The sequence below is a fragment of the Sphaeramia orbicularis genome, chromosome 8 (assembly GCF_902148855.1).
Source record: "Sphaeramia orbicularis chromosome 8, fSphaOr1.1, whole genome shotgun sequence".
Taxonomy (NCBI): domain Eukaryota; kingdom Metazoa; phylum Chordata; class Actinopteri; order Kurtiformes; family Apogonidae; genus Sphaeramia; species Sphaeramia orbicularis.
In genome coordinates, this window is record NC_043964.1 from 42,550,872 (window position 1) to 42,572,022 (window position 21,151).

Consider the following 21,151-nt stretch of genomic DNA (forward strand, 5'->3'; position numbering starts at 1 on the left):
AAACCAAACCTTGACATGTAAATTGAAATAAGACACAATATTGCAGTAAGAACTGATTTTCATTGTTTCTCTTACCATATGTGAAGTTGCAGCTCACATTTAAATTCCAGTACATTTAGCAGCCGCAGATTCTGAGTGAAAACTAACATTGATCAGTTAAACAAACATGACAACAGAACAGGATAAATTAACAAATCAAACAAGTAATCTCAAAATGCTAAAAGCAAACCAATAAATACTGTACATTATTACATATTTACATGCTGTCTATACTACACAACCCGCTGTTTATTAGTGATGAATGTACGAATCTGGTGAATAACAACTTACTGACCTTGAAGATATGTATGAATAATGAATACTGTAAACGCCTGTACATGTTCTTTCATCAACATTATTGTGCTTCACTGTCAAAAACAGATTATAAACTTACTCTGCTGCCGTCACGTCCAAAAAATCACAGACATTCAACAAAATATTAAATACCCTGTTAAAGGAGTGTTAAATAATTTAAATAAGTCATTTCTTTGTATTCATATCATATAAAACAAACAACAGAACCTCGCTCCAAAAAACTTTTTCACAGAAAAACAACAGAAATCTCCAGTAAAATAGTTTAAATTCATACTTTGAACTAAATCTGATGTAAACAGCAGTAAAATGAGTACTCAATGTCTCTTTAGTGCAGGGTCATCTGCAGTGTGTTTTTCCCTTCAGTTGTAGTTCCCGTTTTGGTCCTGCCTCGGAGCAGCGTCAGCCTCACTAAACAGCAATGTAATATTAAAAAAAATATATAATTCAGTGGTCATTTAACTGCACAGAACAATGTAACAGAATCAGTTTAGTTTATTGTCTCACCTGACGCTTGAAGGACAGACGCCTGAAGAACTTGGTGACCTCAAATGTGCCTGGTTTAACAGGTTTTTCAGTTTTGTTAGTTTCATTTAGTCTGACGATTTGTCCTTTGGTGATGGCAGCTCTGAGGCTCATGCTCTTCACTATGCAGGCACTGGGCTGTGAACCAGATGTAGGCCGTGAAGATACGGTGATGTAGGAGGCGTCTTTCTGATGCTCCTGGTAACTCACTGCAGGTGGGGTGGAAGAAAAGGTAATTCACTCCATCGTCAAAAAAATTGTTGTCCACATATTCTTCATTTTACAAAATATCTCTGTGCACATTAGAACAACAAAAACGACCACAAACCAGTAAAAGACAAACCATAAATAATACTGGACACACCAGATGCAGAGGCTTTAGTCTGTCATGAAGTTGAGCAGCAACGACAAGTTAGGTTGTAAATGTAGGATCAGTTAACGCACAGGTTTTTTGACATGCATTCTATATATTGTATAGTTTTACAGGTAGCACACCGACTTACCTATACAATCTGTATTTGATGTTTCAGACCCATGTTCAACACACAAAGCAACAACAAACATCTACAAATTGAAGTGTAACAACATCCCATTGGAAGGTGCTTTAAAAAAAATCTCCCTATTAGTGATCAGAAACACTGTTCTCATGTGGACAAGCTGCCGAAAATATAAAGACAAAATACTATTTTAAAAATGTCTGTATTGGTGTGGACAGTGCACGAAAGTTGTGACATTAAATCCATGCAAACTGTTTTTATACAAAAAATATTTTCCTTGCAAAGCCATGACATACACAACTATAGGCACATTGTAACTAATTTTAAGTATGTTTATGCTATAGTACATTATAGGCAAGGGCCTCACGCAAAATATATCCCTTTTATAAGAAAATATGTCCATTTAGGTAAAATATATCAAACCTCAAGTTACAGAACATGTCATTGTAGTGATCTTTACCTGCAGAGGTGACTGCTGTGTCTGTGGTACTGGTGAGTTCCAGCAGGATTGTGGGAAATGTAGGGTGCAGCAGGAAGAGTCTTCTGATGAGTGGCTCTGGGGAAGTACCACCTGGTGGCACCTAAAAAACAGTTTGAAGGGGTTAGTGTCCTTTATTAAAGTGGAAGTGAGTTTTTTTGTCATACTTAACTGTAAAAGAAAAAAACAACATTTAAATTATCTTTGTTTCACAGAGTAGAATTTATTTGGTTCAGTAAATTATTGTCTCTGCAGACTCACCGTTGTCTTGGTAACATTCTGAGGCCTGATTGGTTCACTGGCCCAGAACAGGAAGGCTGACAGACCCATGGAGGTGGAGATGGCAGAAGTTTCCAAATCAAGACGAGGACATACAAACTCCGCTGACCACAGGCGGTGCCCGTTAGCCCCATCGATGATCTGCGCCTGAGAGTCACAGAAGAAGGAAATCAGCATGATAAGTGCAAACACAGGGCTCAGTTACAAAATGCATATCTCTGTACTCTGAATTAATTTGCAATGATGGAACAAATGAAAAGTTGATTTATTGTTTTACCTTCATAACACCGTTCTCTGAATGCTGAATGAAAATATCCAGGATTCCGTCATTGTTGAAGTGTCCAGTGGCTGGTTCACTATGAATTAGTTTTTACAGTGTTATGTTACATCATGTAAATGGTCTAAATCTTTAACAGTGTTATCATGTGTTGTTTATACATATTCCTAAAGCCCAGTGTGTTTAAATGCAATTATAATGCTGTTTATAATGAAATAACTGCTGTAGGAATGATGGCAGGGGTAGAAATGTAACAGTAGTGACAGTGATATGTAGGGCTGTACCTGTGAATGGCAGCTGAATTGAAGGTCCATTCTTTCCTTAAGTCCTTCTGTCTGAGCACTGAAAGCTTACTGGAGCCGTACACCAGAACCCAGTCGCTTCTAGTGGAGTTCAGGTTGGAAACAGTGTCCAGACTGTTGTGGTTGTTGTCAAAACCAGCCACAAGAGGGAGCAGGAATACAACGTCCTCAGCTCCTCTAAGGAGAAGACCATAGGCTGCTTTTCAACTTCAGCACAATGTGAATTCCATCATTTCGTTAACTTATACTTCCAGTTATGATGCCTTCCCAACATGCATACAACCCATCTGCCTGTGATTCACCAAACAACATACTCACAGATTTGTATGCACTGATGATTTTGTACTGATCATTTCATTTTCTTTTTCTTTTCAAAAAGTAACATTTGTGGAATAACTGATTCAATAAAACCTAAACTCTTACAGTAGCTGAAGCATCACACACTCAACAACAGTGTCTCCCTCATACCAATGGATTAAAGGTTTTCCACTTAAAACACAAAGAGGTGTCTGTGCTGTGCAATCAGAGCTTTGTGCTATTCACTGAGGCTTACCCAAAAATGTGTATAAAGGTGGAGGAATTGGTTTTAGCCTTGAGTCCATCCCACACTGGATCCTTCCTTCTAAGCGCTTGATTTATAGGCATTTTGCCAGTGGCACGCACGTAGATATCACACAGAGAGATTGCCTTGATGTTACCTGTGAAAACACATTGTCACAAAGTTTTATCAAACTGTAGTTCTACAAGTGCGAACTACTCAAACACTCATTGAAGCAGAATCATTGTTGTAGAGTGAAATGTCAGCCAGGTCGTGTCATTTTAAACTGAATCTGAGATTGCATTTCTTGACACCTTGTCTAAGCTTGTGTCTGCCTCTAATGCTGATAGTCTACATTCTAGTGAATTCCAAATTACAAGTGCATTGTGTTTTTGTTGCCATACTGAAATGAAAAATGGCTGACACACAATTTATCGTGACCTGCTACTTGAGTAAAAGAGTTTTGGACGTGTTAATTCATCTGCTACAGCATTTTTTTTGGTAATTTATCTTTGCAAACTGTGCATGCTATAAATGTGCAAAAACATCATCATCGGCAGAACATTAATAAAAGCATTGTTTATCATTTGTGATGAATTCCTCTGCCATTTCGAAAAGTTCACAGGTTATTTTCATTTCAGCAGTTCATGTATCAAAATTTTTCCCAATTCTCCAGTGGAAAAAATGACGCGAGGGGGCGTTCATGTGCAATTTTCGAGTTCATAACTTCTACTTACCATAATTCCCACTCTAGGTGAAGGCAGGATAAACCAACACCTTGCCTTCTGGGTGCTATACCAGCAAAGCCTTTTGGCCATTTTAGGGACTACAAAATTAAGATTTATAAACTTAACTCTTACAAATGCAATTTCTACAAGCTTCAAGAGTGCTGTTAAACCCATATGCAAGAAACTGGACCTTTATCTAAATAAGTAACAATTATTCTCTAATCTCTAATTTTCCTTGCAATTTTTAGACTTTTCACTCCACTGAAACAGGTCTTGTCCAAGTGGTTAATGGTGTGTTCCAAATGGTTCCATCTTTACTTCTTCCACTAGAGTTTTGACACAGATTATTCTTGGATGAAGTCTCTAGCCTTGCTATGCTAAGTTGTACTTGTATGATAGGAAACTGTACTTTTCCTATAATAACCTTAATTGTCAGAGCAAACTCTGCATTCTTTACAGCCTAATCCATTAAGATCAGTGAGCTGCCACTGTGTGTTACAGTTGTTTAATGACAGCTCAACTGTCATCTTTGACCCTACCCTATCCTTTCACCAGCACAATAAATACAATACTGATGTTGCTTTCCTGTTACCTAATCATTATTGCAAAAATAGTCTTTTCTGTCCTTAGCAGATAGAGAATCATCTCTACAGATTAAAATACAGTCTGGATATATGGGAAGTATGTACAGCAGTGAGAACAAAATCTTTAGGAAAAAAACAGCCATAGGTGGTTAATCGACATACCACACATAGAAAAAGTTTGTGAATATATAGTACTATGCAAAAGTCCTTGTCCAACATAAGTTTGGTAAAACTAATGATCACACATACGCATTTCTCAGTCTCAATATTAAGATACAATCTGGATATATGAGATGTATGTACAGCAGTAAAAACTAAAGTTTCAGAAAAAAATAGCTTCTTCTTCAAAGTGGTAGCATTTATTGTGACCTCCCTTTGCACTTAACATGTCTTTAACTCATTTGTTCAGACAATAAGAGATTTATTGCATTAATTTTCTGATGTTTTATACCAGGTTTCATTCAACACATGTCAGATGTTTCTAATTGTGCTGCTTCTTGCCATGGGGTCAGGGGTCACAATAAAATAGTAACCTTTTAGAGCCTTTAGAACCCATTTGGTTCAGTTTTTTGTGTGTCTTTTAATGCTGTGCACACATTTCCTGTGTTTTCTTGTTGTATCTGAAGAAAACAGAATGAGAAACAAATATGTACCCTCATTTCAACCCTGCAAAAATAACATACTGTATGTAAAGGCGGCTTTAGATTTTTGCACAGTACTGTACATACATACATACATTTTACTTTATATTCCTTCATGGCCTTTTCATTCTAAAAATGCAGAGCCCCCATTAGTGCATTGAGTCAAAAATTAGTCCGCAGGGGAGACTTTCCTTATTCGTTTTAAGGATAGATGTGCTATACACATTGTGCAGTCTCTGAGTCAGATTTATGTTTCATGTTTTTTTGCTATTTAAATTAAACTGACACTGGAGATTCCTTTACCTAGACCAAACAGGATGAAATATGCCCCTTGTTGTGTCTCATGCAGCAGCGGGCCAATCAGCTTTCCTTGCCCAGAGATGTTAAAAGGCACAGAATGTCCGAGCCGAGCCCCCGTCTGTCCAGAGATCAAGGTCAGGGAAAGGTCCATAGCCTGAAGCAGAAAAACAAAGGTAATAGTCACATAACACAAACTGAACAAAAATGAGTAAAGGAAATGTCTCAGTGTAGCTTAGCATAGATGTATAGGTGGCAGACATACCGTATCTGCAGGCAGGGTGGATATCAGCAGATCTGGGACTGAATCGCCCTGGATGTCTGGGAGTAACACCACCTGGGATTCAATGCTCTTGAGCTGGGCCAACCACAGAGTTTTCCCTGAGGAGAGATAGGAGATCTGCTTGACCTGGATTCAACAGGGAGGGGATGCAGAAATCTATATGTACAGCCATAGGAGCCGTAAACCTGGTTTCATCTCTAACCTGTAGTGCCGTTGATGGCCATGAGGACAGACTTGCTGATGAGGAGACAAACACGTGACTGCTGGACACCATTCTGCAGACCACACTGGATGTACATCACCCACTCCCGCATGATTTTCTTCCACAGAACCTGACCACTGACAGCAGACAGAGCCATGGCACTGTAACCTGGAAGAGATGAAAAGGTGTGATTAAACCAAGCAAGCATTCAGCATCTACACAACCACAAACTGAAAGAAAATGAGAAGCTTAGCTTAGGAGGAACAGATACTATCGAGACACATACAGCAGGACAACTTATTCCTACTCACATACCTTTGTTCCCTTGTGTGGGATGTGTGTCATTGGGCCATTCGGTTACACCCAGTAACACATCATCCACTGAATCCCCATCAATATCCCACAATGCCAGAGCAGGAGGAGTAATACCTGCATGGAGAAATCAAAACAAAACACCACCTGTTGGCTAGATATAATCTTTGTGAACCACTAATCTATTCATATAGCAGAACTTATATTTATGTCCTCTCTGTGACACAGTCAGACTATAGTGCATGCTGAAACAAGTGGTAGGAAGAGAGATTTACACAATCGTCTGTAATTACAGCTGACTAATTAAAGGGTGAGACAGCTCTGTCTCGCCACAAAGGCTCCTAACAACATGGACTCTCAATAAAGTCCACATTATCACTTGTACAGCTGTAGTACATCAACAAATTTGGTGTAAATGTTTCATTTAAAAATGTATTTGAGCCTGATGTATTTGGTCTATTTACAGCTACATTATACGAAAAGGTTGAAAAGGAACAGTAACCAGAAATAGAACAGTGTATATTATTGAATTTAGATTGCACAGTAAAAATAACACCCGTGTGTTGTCAGTGATGTACTATAACTAGGTAGCTACTTTTATTCAAGTACTGTTCTTCAGTACTTGTCCTTTATTTCCATGTTTCCATTTTATGCCATTTTATACTTTGAATAAACAACATTTCAGAGAGAAATATTGCAGTTTCTTTCTCTCCAGGTACTCCAGCTTCCTACTACCATCCAAATACTGGCATCTCAATAGGTTAAAAGGTCAAACGGCACTTTCTACTGAGCTAGATTTGTCTGACAGCTTTATTAACTTTTAATAATGATTTGATGCATCAGATAAAACAAAAAGCTTTTAAAATACAACATATTGTTAAAGATTAAACCACTTCTTCTCAACCTAGTTGGATTCCGATGTCTTTAAAAAAGCAGTGAGTAGTCAGCCCATGAGTTCTTAACATCTCCACAAAATGCCAATTATTTCCCTCCAAACTTCACACATGATTTCATTTCAGTCGAGGCTGAAGTTAAGTCTTCCAATATGTCTCCAAAAATAAAAATGAAGGAGATTTTGTGTATCAGAACAGTAACCCCTCTCCTGCTGATCATGTGACTTTCCCTCAGTCCCTGGATATAACAGTGGATACAAAGTAGTTCATTCTAACTCCAACTCCAGCAGCTAAAACACTGACTGAACTCACGTGAAAAAAAAAAAAATCCAGTTTTTGCCTTATTCTGAAAAAAATAAATAAATAAAAATCCTAATAAGCTATTTTCATGGTTAAAAAAAAAAAAATATTCCACTAGTATTCCTGTTTCCATACACCTGTGCATGCCACATTAAACACAGGTTTCTTTTCATAGTTTTCGACTGGTGGCAGATGTTCCACTGTGTGAACTCATCGTCTCTCTTTTGTTCCCTCAAACCCCTTTTTGTAAAGGTAGGCTTTTGCTCCTGTTCATAAACCTGTTGATATCCACTGTCATAATTTTTAACAATAGCTGTGTTACTCTTACTGTCAACTTTTCTTTGGAGCATCCATCCCTCCCAGAGGGGATTTTTGTCTCTACCCCAGCTGAGTTTACATTGGGCCATGAGGCTGCATTTATCAGGCCAATACTGTCAAGTCTTCCATTACAGAAGATCACCCACATATTGAAGGGTAAACTGCAAATGTTTGAGGGCATCTGGAACCCCTTTATCCAATACATGAAGGACTTGAAACGGCCACTGGAGGACAGTACAAGTGAGTTTATAAAGAACATTTTATAAACAAAAAGGTTGCCCTACTGTTATTTGTCTTGAGAAGCAATATTAGTTCATTTTTATGTTTGTGTATGCTTCAAATGTAATAAAAACACCATGGTTTTCTTTGACAGTACTATATAATACTGTGCTACATGGTAAAAAAACTTCTAATAAAAACATTTTGGCAAAATAAATGTGCACATTAGACTGGTTTTCTGAGTGTGCTGTATACATATATTTGTTTTCATGCATGACTTTACTTGTAGGGGAGTATTTTTCACATTGCTGTATTGATACATTTACGTTTACTTAAGAGATCTCAATGTCTTCCACCACAACTGGTCTGTCACTGTTCATGCATTTTGTCTTTACCTCCTGCTTCTCCCAGTGCTCTCTCCCACTGTGGCCTCTTTTCCAGTTCTCCTTTCTGACATGGAATCAGAAACGCACACAGCAGCACAAGCAACATGGCACAGACCAGAGGCACGAGGAAAAACGCAGTCCGGACAGCATTCTTCATTCTCAACTTCTTTTCCTCAGCATCAGGACCATGAACCCCAAGTCCAGAGCCCCCCAGTGACCCGGATCCCCCTCTGTCCTCCCCTGTCCTGTCCCTGCCTGAGTCCCTCCAGTATTGCATTCCTTTCATGTCATCTCTATCCTGCCTGCATTTGCTGGGCAGCCGCTCTCTCCATTCGTCCTCCTCTTCATCCTCATCTTCCTCCTGCGCCTCGTCTTCGGCACCAACAAATCTTCCAGATCTGCCACCACGTAGCTTTGAGGAGCCTGGGCCGAGGCAGCTGTCCCTACCAAGGCCATTTCGGGGATAGCTAAGTACGAGGTCATCCTCTTCGCTCTCATCTTCGCTGTCTGCCTGGGTCAGAGGGTCGTACTCACCCAGCTCTGAGCCCTTCTTCCCTGTACAGACACAGATCATATGAGTTATCATTTATGGAGAGAAATTAGCCTCCAAATAGAGTCTGATCTCTAATAACAGAAATGGATTGGTGACCGAGGAAAAAGAGGGTTTAAAATATAGACCATTTTGACACAACAATTCATCTTCCTAGAGCTTGCTTGTAATTGTTCTGGAAACAACCTGATTTTGGGAATTTCTGAGTTCTTCTACTAATTCTGTAAACTTAGATGTGTTCTTATAATGTCAGTTAACTTCAAAACAGTTAAATCTCCCTGAGAAAGAGCTCAAAATATCCAAAAATTAGTGGAATTGTCATATTTACCTGCTAAAATGACTATCAAAGCACTATAAACAGACTTACACAAATATCGCGTTTTTGATTTTTAACACTATTTTGTCTATAACACTTCAGCTGCACAAAATATGACAATAAGAGGTTACTGTATTTAAGTTTACAAAAGCACACTTCAAAATTTGAGTAAACAGTAATATTAATGTACAGATCATGCTTCTCAAATTTTTAGCATTTTTGCTTTTCAGTGTATTTAATTATTGTCTAAAAATATTTGTGGCATTCTTTTTCTTTTTACAGATGGCTAGGCGTGTGCATGGATCACAATGGACACAGATTAATTTACATTTGTGTACTTGGATCACCAAATCTAACAAGAAAACTTCTCATGACTAGCTTGGAGGATCCACTGGGGTTTTTAACTTAGGAGCAGAAAACTGAAGTTATCAATTAGTTGATAGAATTAACCTACTTCAAGAAAAATTTGGGAATCCACCCAGTACTTCAACAAATAACAGCATTACTTCACCAGATAAAGCTATTCTTTTCTTCAACTACAGTAGCTTTACTTCGAGATACTTAGTTTCTGTTGTAATCAATTTCTTCTACACCGTTGGAACACGGTCGGGAACCCTGATAGACACTGTGACCAGGTGTCCTCTGTTAGGGTGTCAGTCATTGTTTACCCACAGAGATCTATTACAGCACGTGCACCTGTATGTGTTGTTTGCACGTGATTCTCACAGAACAACAACACAACAAACATATGATAATCTTCGTATGACGCAAATTACACCATCAGCGGATTGTAAAACAGCAGGAATGAGAAGAACCTAAAATATTTACAGCGATAGAAAGCAACAGACGCAAATCCCAAAACATATATTTAAAAATTTACGGGCCATTTACTGCTTATTGACTACTTAATTTTTCATACTTTAATTTGTAATTTGCTTGTAATTTGCAATTCAAATACTTCTGAATGCTGTTTTTTAAAAATGTACATAAGTGTTTTCAGTATTTTAAGAATTCAAAGTGAAAATTTCTTTCCCCACTGTGCGTTATAAGCTATTCCATAAAGCAAACATTAAACTGGCTAATGTTGTGCATCCCACTTCACCGTTACCGTTCACTAGCAGCTAGCTAACACCGAAAATAGATGCTCCTCACAGAGGGATGCTGGCGTACCGTTATGGGATAAAAACCCGGCTTTACATAACATTATTCGGAAAGCGGCTTCATTATTTTTTCCAGGAGAGATGATGCGGTTCAGATGCTAACTGTGTGTGATAAGTAAGTGACGTACATTAATTCATTCCATTTAAAACCCTTCACCGTAGGACCATCCTATCCTAGACTTGGCCGCAAACAGCGGAGGGTATTTATTTAAAAACACTCTAATGTTGTCTAGTCTGTTTCTCCGTGAAGTGAAAAAAAAGCATCTTACCGGGCAGTTTGAGGGCACGGGACAGAGCTGCAGCCATTTCTCCTCTTACGGTTCCGAAGCGAGGGCTCTTTGCAGTCCGTGGATGTGATGAGCGGCTCGAGGGGGACAAACCATGCAGGTTGGATCTGCGCCTGCCCAAGTGCATTCTGGGACCTGGAGTCCACTGCAACACTCCACTTGTGTATTATTATCAAAACGATGTATTGCTGTCGTGTCAGTTGTTCAATTGAACACACATACAAGGATATATTGACTCAGATTGTAAAATAGACAAAAAATCCCACAAAACAGTCATTTATTCTTGCAGTCCCACCCATCAGAGAATATTTAGTTACCAACCGAAGTCCAATTCTTCATCAAAACATTCACTTTCTTTTCCATTTAACAGACAAGAGCATACAATTATTTACTCAATAGTTTATTATGCACGTACTAGGCACAGACATATTACAAAGTGTATAAGGAAACTATTGCCCGTTTTATTTTGTTAAGTCTCGTCGAGATTCGACTGACAAGAATCATGCAGAAGACACCAAAAAAGAACAATGACACTAGGAATTAAGATCAGAACTATATATAATCACATACTTATTTCGCAACAGATACAAGATTTTTTATTGCCATCTTATCAGAATGCTCTTTCATTGTCCTCCTCTTGTTATTTACAGTTTCAGGGGTCGGGGTAGATCCTAATCCCGCAAGGCATCTCGCAAAGTAGGCGAGTCACCTCAGCAGGCAGACCTGTACCCTTTCAAAAATTCTTCTCGTGAGTATTACGAGGGACGCGGGCGTCACCCCGCATCGTTATTTTCCTTACTCATCAGTTTAAGGCATAACCAACCAATGACCGAGCACCGGTCTACTAACATTGCTCAGGTATCCTCCATCAGGGTGTTTTTTCTTTCCTCATCCGCAGTTGGCTATCATATCTCTCACAGAAACTCTTTCTTACCGAAAATAGAATTTGGGGTTAAGTGCATGTATTAAGAGTGTAGATAGCCGTAAACTCGATGTTTTATGGCAAATCATAGTACTTGTTTAAATATTTTAGCGCAAATAACTATGGGTATTGTAATGTCAAGAGTAGTCGATCGCAGATGCTTCATTGACAAGACCAGCGTTTTATTTGTCTAGTCTTTATAAATCATACTTACTCATTTTTATTTCTCATTTTTACTCATAACACTGACTGTTATACATGATTACAATGCGCACAACAATAAGACTTTATGAAAAGCTACCAGATAAACTATTTTTTCCAAACGGCCGTTACTCGTTTTGGCTGATACCGGCATCCGTAGTCCTGGGTACAAACTTAAGTGTGCGCAAGTGCCGTGAAGTAGTGTGAGAAAATGGCAGACGTCTCTTTGGATGAGGTGATACGGCAGCGCGGCATTAATGTCAAGGCACCCGCTAAACGGTATTAAACTTTTTATGCAACTATGACTGTTAAGGTGCTAACAATGTGGTAGGGTCTAACAACATTGGTAATATTGCGAAACCACAAAATGAGCTCTTTTAGCCGACTCGCTAGCGTATGCTAATGTTAGCCAGTATGAGCCAGACTACATCGTAAACCCTAGGCTCTACAGGCCTTAACGACTTAAGTTAATAATGGTTAAATTTAGTGAAATCTTCAAACGACATGTGCTTTTTTAAATTTTAACCAAATTTAGAAGTAACACTTACTCCAAATTGCCGGAAGCAGCATTGAAAGCGATGTCTTTTGTTTGTAGCTTCTCTCGCCATGTTTAGCTAGCTAGGTAATGTTTATGTATGGGTGGTGAAAGCACCGCAGAGTCGCTAGCTCGCTTAGAACCTCATTTAGTGTAAATAATCTTCTTCATTTAACCGATAAGAAAATGCTGGGAAACATGTGACATTAGTATGTGATTTATGTAAGTTACCTTTGTACGCGGTAATTTGTAAAAATCTTAACGTTATTCAACTCATTTCAGTTCAAACTTTATTAAAATGCATGTTTATAGGACAGATAAATGCCATTAATAACGTGTTGTTTTATTCTATCTCGACGAAGGTTTTTCGAAATATTGTGGGTGACCTAAAACTAACCTCGATGTTCTTTGTTAGTCCAACATTTGGTCGGGGTGCTGGAGGGGTTGGAAAGAGTTTTGACGCCAGACAAAAGATTGGTGTTAACGATATGAGACAACGTCTTGGCGGAGGAACAGGTAAGACCCCCCATCATTACAAATGAAATTTTTCGATGTAAGTGAAACTCATTCATTAACTGTCTGACAACCAACCAGTCGCTCATCATTATAGTAAGGCATATCATGTTTTTCTCAAGCTTTTCCAGTCAAAGATGCCAGAGAAAAGCTTGGCCTAAAAGATGCACGCTTCAAGATCCGTGGCCGGGGAGGAGCAGGAGGATTGCAGGATGCCCGTCAGATGATTAATTCACGCAAACAGGGACAGACTCCATTTAATGTCCCTGTACAAGCTGTGCAAAAGACAGCAGTAACACACCAGCTATCAACCCCTATACCACAGATTCAGATACACACTAATAATAATAATCTTGGTGGTGTCAACTCAAGGCAGTTTGCCTCCACTGTACAAGGACTGAATGTGAGGGGCAGCACAACACAACAGCTGAACAATAACAAGAGAATGATGGATGCTCGGGATAGGCTAAGCCTCAAGAGGAGCATTGGAGGGACACAGACACAAGCTGTTGCTGCAATTCCCCTAAAAATAACCAAGACCATCCAGGTGAGGTTAAAATTAATTCTGATATAGCACAGTGCATGTTTGTTGGAAAGTAAAGAATTACACATTTTTACTGCAGCCTAATATATGTTGTGGCTTTTTACAGCAACGTCCAATGGGGATGTCAGGTGGAATACGTGCAGCTACACAGGTAGAACTGATTGTCTCTTTACAACGTGAAACGGGATATTTTGAGAGTAATTTTTGTGTTGTGTAAACTACTATTGCTTTTGAAAGCTTGTTTTTGTAGTAGTGCTTATAAGACTGTAATGTAGTATAGAAATTGTGTGGTTATGTGGTAGATGAGGAAAGGTAAGAATTACACTGTACACTGCAGCATGAACTAACACTTTCTTCAGCTTCAGTGTTAAAGGATTTGCTCATCAAGACATTTTGAGCCTAAATCAAATGTAGTCAAGCAGCCATTCCTTTATCCTATTTTTGTATCAGCTTTGATAACTCAAGGCAATACCTAAAAAAAACTAAGACCAAAACTACATTTAACCAATTAATTCTTCAAAATACCAATAAAGTGAACACAGCAACAATAATCAGATCTAAGTGGATGATTTTTCTTTTTTTTTTTTTTTTTTTTTTCTTCCTCAGCCCATTTCCAATGAGCACGATGGGACACCGAGTAAACAGTTTAAGATCACTACTCCTAACAACATGCTACAGTCTCGGGTAAGAGCAGCTTCAGGACAGCTTACTAATCATATGTTCAGAGAGAAAATAACTCGTATATCTTGCTACAATAGTCTGCTCTGACATCTAACCTTCTTAATTAAACATTTGTTTTGTCCAGTCGAGTGCAGCAGGCTCCCCATTCTCCATGTCAGCACCGATCACCAAGGTGGTTAAAAATGATGCTTACACAGCCCCCCGTCCTCCTGTGCCTGTGGCTCCCACCAGGCCCAGCACCAGCATGTCTGCCACCCGGTCCTCAGCTGCAGCTTTACAGCCGGTTTCCAGGACTCTGCAGCAAAGCACAGCAGAAACCAGCACAACACCTACTCCTCCTCAGGTGAACTCTGAATTCTATGCTCTGTATTTCAGTATGATATGCACTGATGTTGGAAGAGTTCACTTTTATTTTCACTTGTTGTCACATTTTTACACCTCCCAAAATATAATGTTGGAAGGACATAGTGATCAGCATGTTTATCCATTCATCATCTGCCCATTATCTTTGGTTCCAGAGAATAAGTAGATAATGATTCAGTATTTTTTCTTTTACCCTATGTGACTGTTGGTGCCTTTGCTAATTATGAACCTGTGAACCACAAGAGGGTGCAAGAAGAAACACAAATGCATGTTGAGTGACTCATGTAACATGAGTTATGAGTACGATATTTGATTATCAAGTGTCATTTAACTCAGCCATGAAGCCTCCGTATCATACAAGTTTATATGCTTGTTAAATATGACATATTGATTTATTATACATTTTATGAGAATACGTGTATAGGATACATGACCCAACTTACCTCCTTCTCCTTTGCTGTCAATGGGTCAAGTTAATGAATCTAAGATACATCAGTAACATGTACCTGTTTTGATTTTTATGGGGGCCAGGGAGATATTTCATACTCTGATTTATGTTGGAACTTTGTCCTTATTAATGCCTGACTGTGCATTATTATGTTTCTTATTAGCCTACTTTCAGTCCTTTGGAAGGGACAAAAATCACAGTAAACAACCTGCATCCCCGGGTCACTGAGGAAGACATAGTGGTAAGTAACTCAAACTGTTTGCCCGCATCATTTATATTTAATGTTTAGCATTCAAACGATGACCTGGGTGTGCAGCCTGTGATGACTCATTTGCTGTGTCCCCCCCATGTATTTCTCCACAGGAACTGTTCTGTGTGTGTGGTGCCTTAAAGCGAGCGCGACTGGTGAAGGTGGGTGTGGCTGAAGTGGTGTTTGTCCGTAAAGAGGATGCTGTCAGTGCGTACAGGAAATACAACAATCGCTGCCTGGATGGTGAGTGCCTGTAGCAAGGACACACAAATCAAGTTACTTTCAGTATTTTGGAAAACAGCCTCTGTTTTGCATGCAAGTCAGCAGCTTCATTACTAATGATACATTTGGTGATTAGGGGCGTTTTGACAAATATGTGTATGTTCAGAGAGTAAAAGGAAGCCAAGCTGTTTGGTATCACAAAGGCTGTCCTTAATTGAACTAATGGGGTTTGGGTGTTTTGTGTATCATCTGTGTTTTCCTTATGTTTTCTTTTTGTCCTCCCTCAGGCCAACCCATGAAGTGTAACCTTCATATTCAGGGAAATGTCATCACTTCTGATCAGCCCATTCTATTGTAAGTGAGCCTACAGGGCTTCAGCACTTCATTTCAAATTAATCGGATATTTGCAATGATTACACACACATGTTTCCAAACAAGCAGGACTTTGCTTTCACCTTCAGTTACTCCAATTTATTAGAACTCTTTGGCTTTAAGTAAGAAGAGAGGAACACTAACTTCATGAATTTTTCCAAGTAATCTCATGCAAATATTAAAACTGATGGTTTCTGTATCATCTTATTAGATTAATTACTTTGGTGTTTGAAGAGGTACCATAGGCAGATCAGATGACTATATTAAATGGGTTAATCTGTTTCAGCAATAGGTAAATGTTGGCCTGCGTCAATAAGGACTCCTTAAACCTGATGATTTAACATGACCCTGGGTCAACCTAATCTTTAAAACTATATTACATCAACAAAGGCCCATTGTAAACATGTCTGTAAATCTATTAAAATCAAAAACCTTTACCTTTTAAACTCCAATTTAACTTAACATTTACCGTTGAGGAGGTTTTTCAACTTTGAATGCCTGCTGTTTTTAGATTAGAAGGTTAATCAAAATTCTAAAGTTTCTCAAAAATAGTTATGGGACAGATGATTGTTTGTTTCCCCCTTCTGTTGTTTGGTTATGTTGCAGCATTAAAATCGTTTTTTAGCTAGATGGAAAAAATTTAACATTCTATTAAGGAAAACAGAGCAGCCAAAATGTAACTGGTTTCCCCTACTTATGTATTTAGCATGTCTGTAAATCATGCATTGATATTATAATTTACTTCAGGCTACTAGACTTTAGTTAATTGTGCAACAGGGTTCTGCATAATAACAAATTAGGATTTATTTATTTAAACTTAGTTTTGTTAAACTAGAAATAATTTCAGATTAATCTGATCTTTGCTGGTACAACTCGATGGTTCTAACTGCATTTTTTGAGACTCATACTACCTACATTTCCACTGACAAGATCAGCTTTACTTGACTCAGTCTTGTATTTTTTTCCACTGTGTGAGAGCAGGGACAAACAAATCATATTTCTAGTGTCACTTTCACTATGGTTCAATGTGAGCCAAATTAAACATGATGTAAAATCATGCACATCACAGTGGTTGATCCAAAATGTTCATTGCAAATGTGTCATGTCACAACGTGGGACTCCAAGCCCATGCTAGTGGGAAATTTACAAAAATGATCAAGTAGTCTCCCTCTTACGTAAATAACTACATTTTTACCTGAAAAATCTTAATATAATATTTAATTCTGGAAATTATTATTTACAATTGTACCATCATCCTTCATTTTGGTTTAAGTTGTAGCTGCAGTCATGTTGAAGATGATGTTAACTGTATCACTTTGACAATCACTGTACTGAAGGAATGGTTTATATACCAGCAGCAGAAATGCAATGTGCTTGTGGCCAAACTGAGTCAAGTCAAAACTATATCAACAGTGGAAAAGTAGCATTAAGGCCTTTCTCAATATGCATTGTCTGTTCTCGTGAAACGTCATCAGGTGAAGCCCGAGTACTGTTCCATTTAAAAGTCTGCACAAACGAAGATTAGATGGAATGCCTGGATGATGTTCTTGTCTGCTAGCTTAAACCAAGGATGCACTGGTTGATGACTCCTGTGGACTTGGAGAGCAAATATCCCCAGATGCATTTCATGTTACTCTCGAAGGCAACGGCACCTTCTGTGATAACCTAATTCATAAATGTTTTATTGAGTAGATGACCATCACCAGATGTGATACAATGTTGGAACACATGAGAGGCAGAAGAGCAAGAAAGCATCTTTATTATCATGATATGGGATTCAGTGGGTCAGTCTTACCAAGACCGAACTTGATATTGAGAAACACCTTTAGACTCTGCTTTCCAGCTGTATTTAGCTAGCATGTCTGTGTTGTCGTGAGGAAATCTAACACCCATATCTGTGTGGTCTCCTTCAGGAGGCTCAGTGACACTCCAGGCACAGGGAGCACCACAAAGAAAGATGGTCTGCCCCCCTCTTTGTCTCGTCCCAGTGGTCAGCGAGCTTCATCTCAGCCCACACCAGAGGTGGACCCCCAGACCATCCTCAAAGCCCTGTTCAAGTCTACTACACAGTCCACCTCCACCACTGAGCCCCCCAGCTCGCAGGCCACTGCCTTCCGTATCAAGATATAACCCATGTCTAGTGTTCATAAACATATTACTGCATTCCCAATGTTGTCCATACAAACTCTGGTTTTCACTTTGACAGCAGGCACACCACATTTCTCTGCAATGAACCAGATTTTTACACATTTGATATACATGACTGTGGAAAGTGGAATGAACGGATGCACCATGTCCTTTTCATTTTGTTGTATCAATGTCATCGATTTGTTCCTTAGAAGAACCTGTGGGAAGAAGTGTGATGTGATTTGTTGTGTTAATCTGATATGGTCGGGAATGCCAAATGAAACTGGATGTGTTGAATTTTATTTCATTTTAATTCTTTTGGTAAGCCAAAGCCAACTCATTTTGTTTTGGTTTTAATGCCCCCATTTATTTCCACCTATTCCTACTGATCAAAAGGTTTAACAGACTGAACATGGTCTCAAAAAAGGGTAACATTGAGCAAAATTGTGAAAACCCGTCAGGATTGTCATTTACGGTCCACATAGCCCTTAGAATAACACAACAAAGGAGAATGTAGCAATTGTCCTGTCTCTAAGCAGGTTATTGAAGTTAACTTCACCTAAAAAATTGAAAACTCTTTTGTCAAAATCTGAAGTAAACGGAAACTGTGACTACAGATGTATCTGTAAACTACTCAAGCCATCACATGTTGATGCTTTGTTTGGTAATTTCATTCTCCTGACATCCAGATTTTTGTGTGCTTTGACTGTGACTGGCTGCCCAGTTATAGAACTGTGTATTATTTGTAGTATACATTACACCCAATTTATGTTGAACTGTAAACTACTTCTGTTGCTTTCTCATGTCAGTCAAGAAGAGGATAGAGAGGTCAGTTCTGTCTGTAAAATGTGGCCATTAAATATCAGCTTTGTACAGCGTGTCTGAGACTTTAATTTCCTGTAATTTACAATGTTTTTTCTTTTTCTAACCAAGATCTAAACAAACCATATATTAGTTATGCACTATTCCATTAAGGCATGTCAGATAAGTTATATGTGTTCAGCATCTTATACATCAAGTACAGTTAGTTTTTCTTGGAAAAGTAGTAACCTAAAACCTTACAACATCCACTGGCAGGAAGTATAGCGTTTTAAGATGGGCGGTGATTGTTGCCAGACAAAAAGTACTGAATGGTTGTATGATCTTAAAAAGGTTTATTGTAAATACTTATTTATTATTAAGTAGTTATATTTATAATTCAAGCGTAAGTTAAAACATTATTATTTTTATGAAATTACATCAAACATAAGACACGAAAAAGCCCATTACGTTTACTGGTGTACTTCCGGTGTTAAAGGTTACTTCAAAATGGCGCCGTCCAAGAAGAAACATGCCAACAACAAGGCTTGTGTTATTCCCGGAGGCTTTACAGGTAATATTGAATATATTTTTTAAATTTATTTTAACATGTTGATTGTGTGTGAATTACTCGTCATACGCAACTTTTTTGTTGGTATTTTACATGGTGTTAAAGTTTAACGCAGCCCTTAAACTGTATGGCTTAATCGCTAGGTAGACGGAGACTGATGTTTTTGGTTGTCTGTTTGCAGTGTTGTCCTTACAGTTTAGTGCCAGTTCCGCTGCACAGCACAAACTGTACGTGAAAGAGCATAAAGTACGAGCTGAGAAGAGTTCACACAGGCCGCTGGACCGGACTTTATTTGTCCTCAACGTGCCTCCGTACTGCGCAGAGGTAGGATCATATCAGCTCGCTCTTTCATGGTCTGAGGAAAAGTTAACATGCCACGGCGATTACAATCCATAGTCAAAGCCAAAGCAGCCCAAGGGAATAGAAAACTGAAAAATCGTGCGCAATTTCCCCCCCGCTTAACACAATTATTCCAGCTAATGAAGACTTTCATTTTTGTCTCATTGTTTGTGGTTTAGCACGTTGTCAAAAGGTTATTCTCACAATTTGGGGATGTTCAGTCAGTGGAGCTGCGAGACCATCCGGGGTCCTCCAAGCATTTAGGACCCAAGCTGTCCAGGTTCTTCAGGCCAGCTGATAAACAGGTGGGTGATGAACGCTCTGAGATATTTCAGCTGTCACAATATCAATATCTGCTTTATTTACAATTACATATCCCATACAGGGGTTCAAAGTGGGCTACATTGTGTTCGAAAGCCCTTCTAGTATAGCAGCAGCGAAGTCACATCCCCTCAGTGAGCCTCTGGTGGTCTCCACAGAGGAGCATCCTGTCACAACAGGGGTACAGAGTGAGTGATGCCTCCAGTTTACTTTCAACTATGTTTTTTGTTTATTTCACAATGGAGGTGTACTGCATCATTTTCTTCTGTGTGTATTACTGTGAGACAGCGTTTCAACTCTAATACCTAGGATACATTTTCTTACTCCAGAATGGATTCAGCAGTATACAGACTCTTTTGTGCAACCAGACCACCTGCAAAAAATAGTCGACACCTTTATGGAAGTCCACGACAAGCGTAAAGAAGAGGTGAGAGGCTTCTACAGTTCCATCTCCACTGTTATCCATCTGTCTAGTCCATGGGATGTCAACTTGTCTGTTTGGTTGTTGTTTGTCTCAGGAAGCGGAGCGTCAGAAGAGGGAGGCGGAGCTGCAACAAGAGGATGAGGAGGGCTGGGTGAAGGTTACAAGAGGAAACAAGGGCACCAAGGCCCGACCTCATAGCGAGGCAGCCAATCAGAAGACTCTACAGAAGGAGCTAAGGAAAAAGAAGAGAAAGGAGCTGATGAACTTCTACACCTGGCAGCATAGAAACACACAGAAAGAGCGTAAGTAGTAACTGATATTTATATTCACATCATTGAGCTTATATGTACTGTAAGACCATCCAGTTTGTCTCGCCACAGCTGGTAGTAAAGATCTTAAACTAATGGGCAGCTGAAGTTTGTTTTTTTAGGACATGCTTATTTTATGTGCTATCTATTATTTAAGACAAAAAATGCTTACTTTTGATGAAAAATGTGGCCAGTACAGTTGCTTTCTGTAGCATCTGTTGAAATGTTTCTTCCCTTGTTTTGCTTAAGCACTGAAGAAGTTCAAAGGTTAACTTTGTTTTTTCCAGATATTGCTGAACTAAGGAAAAAGTTCGAGGAGGATAAACAGAGAATCGCCCTGCTGAGAGCGCAGAGAAAATTCAGGCCGTATTAATTCACTAATCCATATTGTAATTACCTCATTTCATTTATTTTGTGTGTTTAACCTAAATCTGAGCATTTAATAAACAGTTATTCTGTTTTTCTTGTTTTCTTGATTATTAATTTACA

The 21,151-nt window shown here is 38.9% G+C and overlaps 3 protein-coding genes and 1 non-coding gene across 4 annotated transcripts; 2 read left to right on the plus strand and 2 right to left on the minus strand.

Annotated features, from left to right (window-relative positions):
- Window positions 1–40: 40 nt before the first annotated feature.
- fam234b (family with sequence similarity 234 member B) lies at window positions 41–10,865 on the minus strand. The gene is made up of 13 exons (XM_030140456.1): window positions 10,706–10,865; window positions 8,420–8,965; window positions 6,298–6,411; window positions 5,983–6,150; window positions 5,763–5,878; window positions 5,504–5,654; window positions 3,263–3,407; window positions 2,692–2,886; window positions 2,408–2,486; window positions 2,113–2,277; window positions 1,834–1,954; window positions 859–1,085; window positions 41–762 (listed from the first exon to the last, which is right to left on the minus strand). The coding sequence occupies exons 1-13, from the start codon at window positions 10,848–10,850 to the stop codon at window positions 760–762; spliced, it is 2,175 nt and encodes a 724-aa protein (XP_029996316.1). The 5' UTR covers window positions 10,851–10,865; the 3' UTR covers window positions 41–759.
- Window positions 10,866–11,384: 519 nt separating this feature from the next.
- On the minus strand, window positions 11,385–11,539 carry LOC115425041 (U12 minor spliceosomal RNA). Its single transcript, XR_003936173.1, has one exon. It is a non-coding gene; the product is annotated as a U12 minor spliceosomal RNA (small nuclear RNA).
- A 480-nt stretch (window positions 11,540–12,019) lies between these two features.
- poldip3 (polymerase (DNA-directed), delta interacting protein 3) lies at window positions 12,020–18,776 on the plus strand. Its single transcript, XM_030140473.1, has 10 exons — window positions 12,020–12,125; window positions 12,797–12,897; window positions 13,017–13,441; window positions 13,545–13,589; window positions 14,045–14,122; window positions 14,244–14,462; window positions 15,094–15,171; window positions 15,294–15,423; window positions 15,690–15,756; window positions 17,688–18,776. The coding sequence occupies exons 1-10, from the start codon at window positions 12,058–12,060 to the stop codon at window positions 17,902–17,904; spliced, it is 1,428 nt and encodes a 475-aa protein (XP_029996333.1). The 5' UTR covers window positions 12,020–12,057; the 3' UTR covers window positions 17,905–18,776.
- A 401-nt stretch (window positions 18,777–19,177) lies between these two features.
- Window positions 19,178–21,125, plus strand: rrp7a (ribosomal RNA processing 7 homolog A). Its single transcript, XM_030140485.1, has 7 exons — window positions 19,178–19,273; window positions 19,452–19,594; window positions 19,789–19,914; window positions 19,995–20,118; window positions 20,260–20,357; window positions 20,449–20,656; window positions 20,950–21,125. The coding sequence occupies exons 1-7, from the start codon at window positions 19,210–19,212 to the stop codon at window positions 21,033–21,035; spliced, it is 849 nt and encodes a 282-aa protein (XP_029996345.1). The 5' UTR covers window positions 19,178–19,209; the 3' UTR covers window positions 21,036–21,125.
- The last annotated feature ends 26 nt before the right edge of the window (window positions 21,126–21,151 follow it).

What these genes read in the sequence shown, in the direction of transcription:
- rrp7a (XM_030140485.1), top strand. Translation starts at nt 19,210, where the DNA reads ATGGCGCCGTCCAAGAAGAAACATGCCAACAACAAGGCTTGTGTTATT. An exon ending in ACGACAAGCGTAAAGAAGAG is followed by an intron (nt 20,358 to 20,448) that starts GTGAGAGGCTTC and finishes TGTTTGTCTCAG; the next exon opens with GAAGCGGAGCGTCAGAAGAG. An exon ending in TAGAAACACACAGAAAGAGC is followed by an intron (nt 20,657 to 20,949) that starts GTAAGTAGTAAC and finishes TGTTTTTTCCAG; the next exon opens with ATATTGCTGAACTAAGGAAA.
- poldip3 (XM_030140473.1), top strand. Translation starts at nt 12,058, where the DNA reads ATGGCAGACGTCTCTTTGGATGAGGTGATACGGCAGCGCGGCATTAAT. An exon ending in GTCAAGGCACCCGCTAAACG is followed by an intron (nt 12,126 to 12,796) that starts GTATTAAACTTT and finishes GTTCTTTGTTAG; the next exon opens with TCCAACATTTGGTCGGGGTG. An exon ending in TCTGATCAGCCCATTCTATT is followed by an intron (nt 15,757 to 17,687) that starts GTAAGTGAGCCT and finishes GGTCTCCTTCAG; the next exon opens with GAGGCTCAGTGACACTCCAG.
- fam234b (XM_030140456.1), bottom strand. Translation starts at nt 10,850, where the DNA reads ATGCACTTGGGCAGGCGCAGATCCAACCTGCATGGTTTGTCCCCCTCG. An exon ending in AGCACTGGGAGAAGCAGGAG is followed by an intron (nt 6,412 to 8,419) that starts GTAAAGACAAAA and finishes TTCTCCATGCAG; the next exon opens with GTATTACTCCTCCTGCTCTG. An exon ending in TTTCATCCTGTTTGGTCTAG is followed by an intron (nt 3,408 to 5,503) that starts GTAAAGGAATCT and finishes GTGTTTTCACAG; the next exon opens with GTAACATCAAGGCAATCTCT.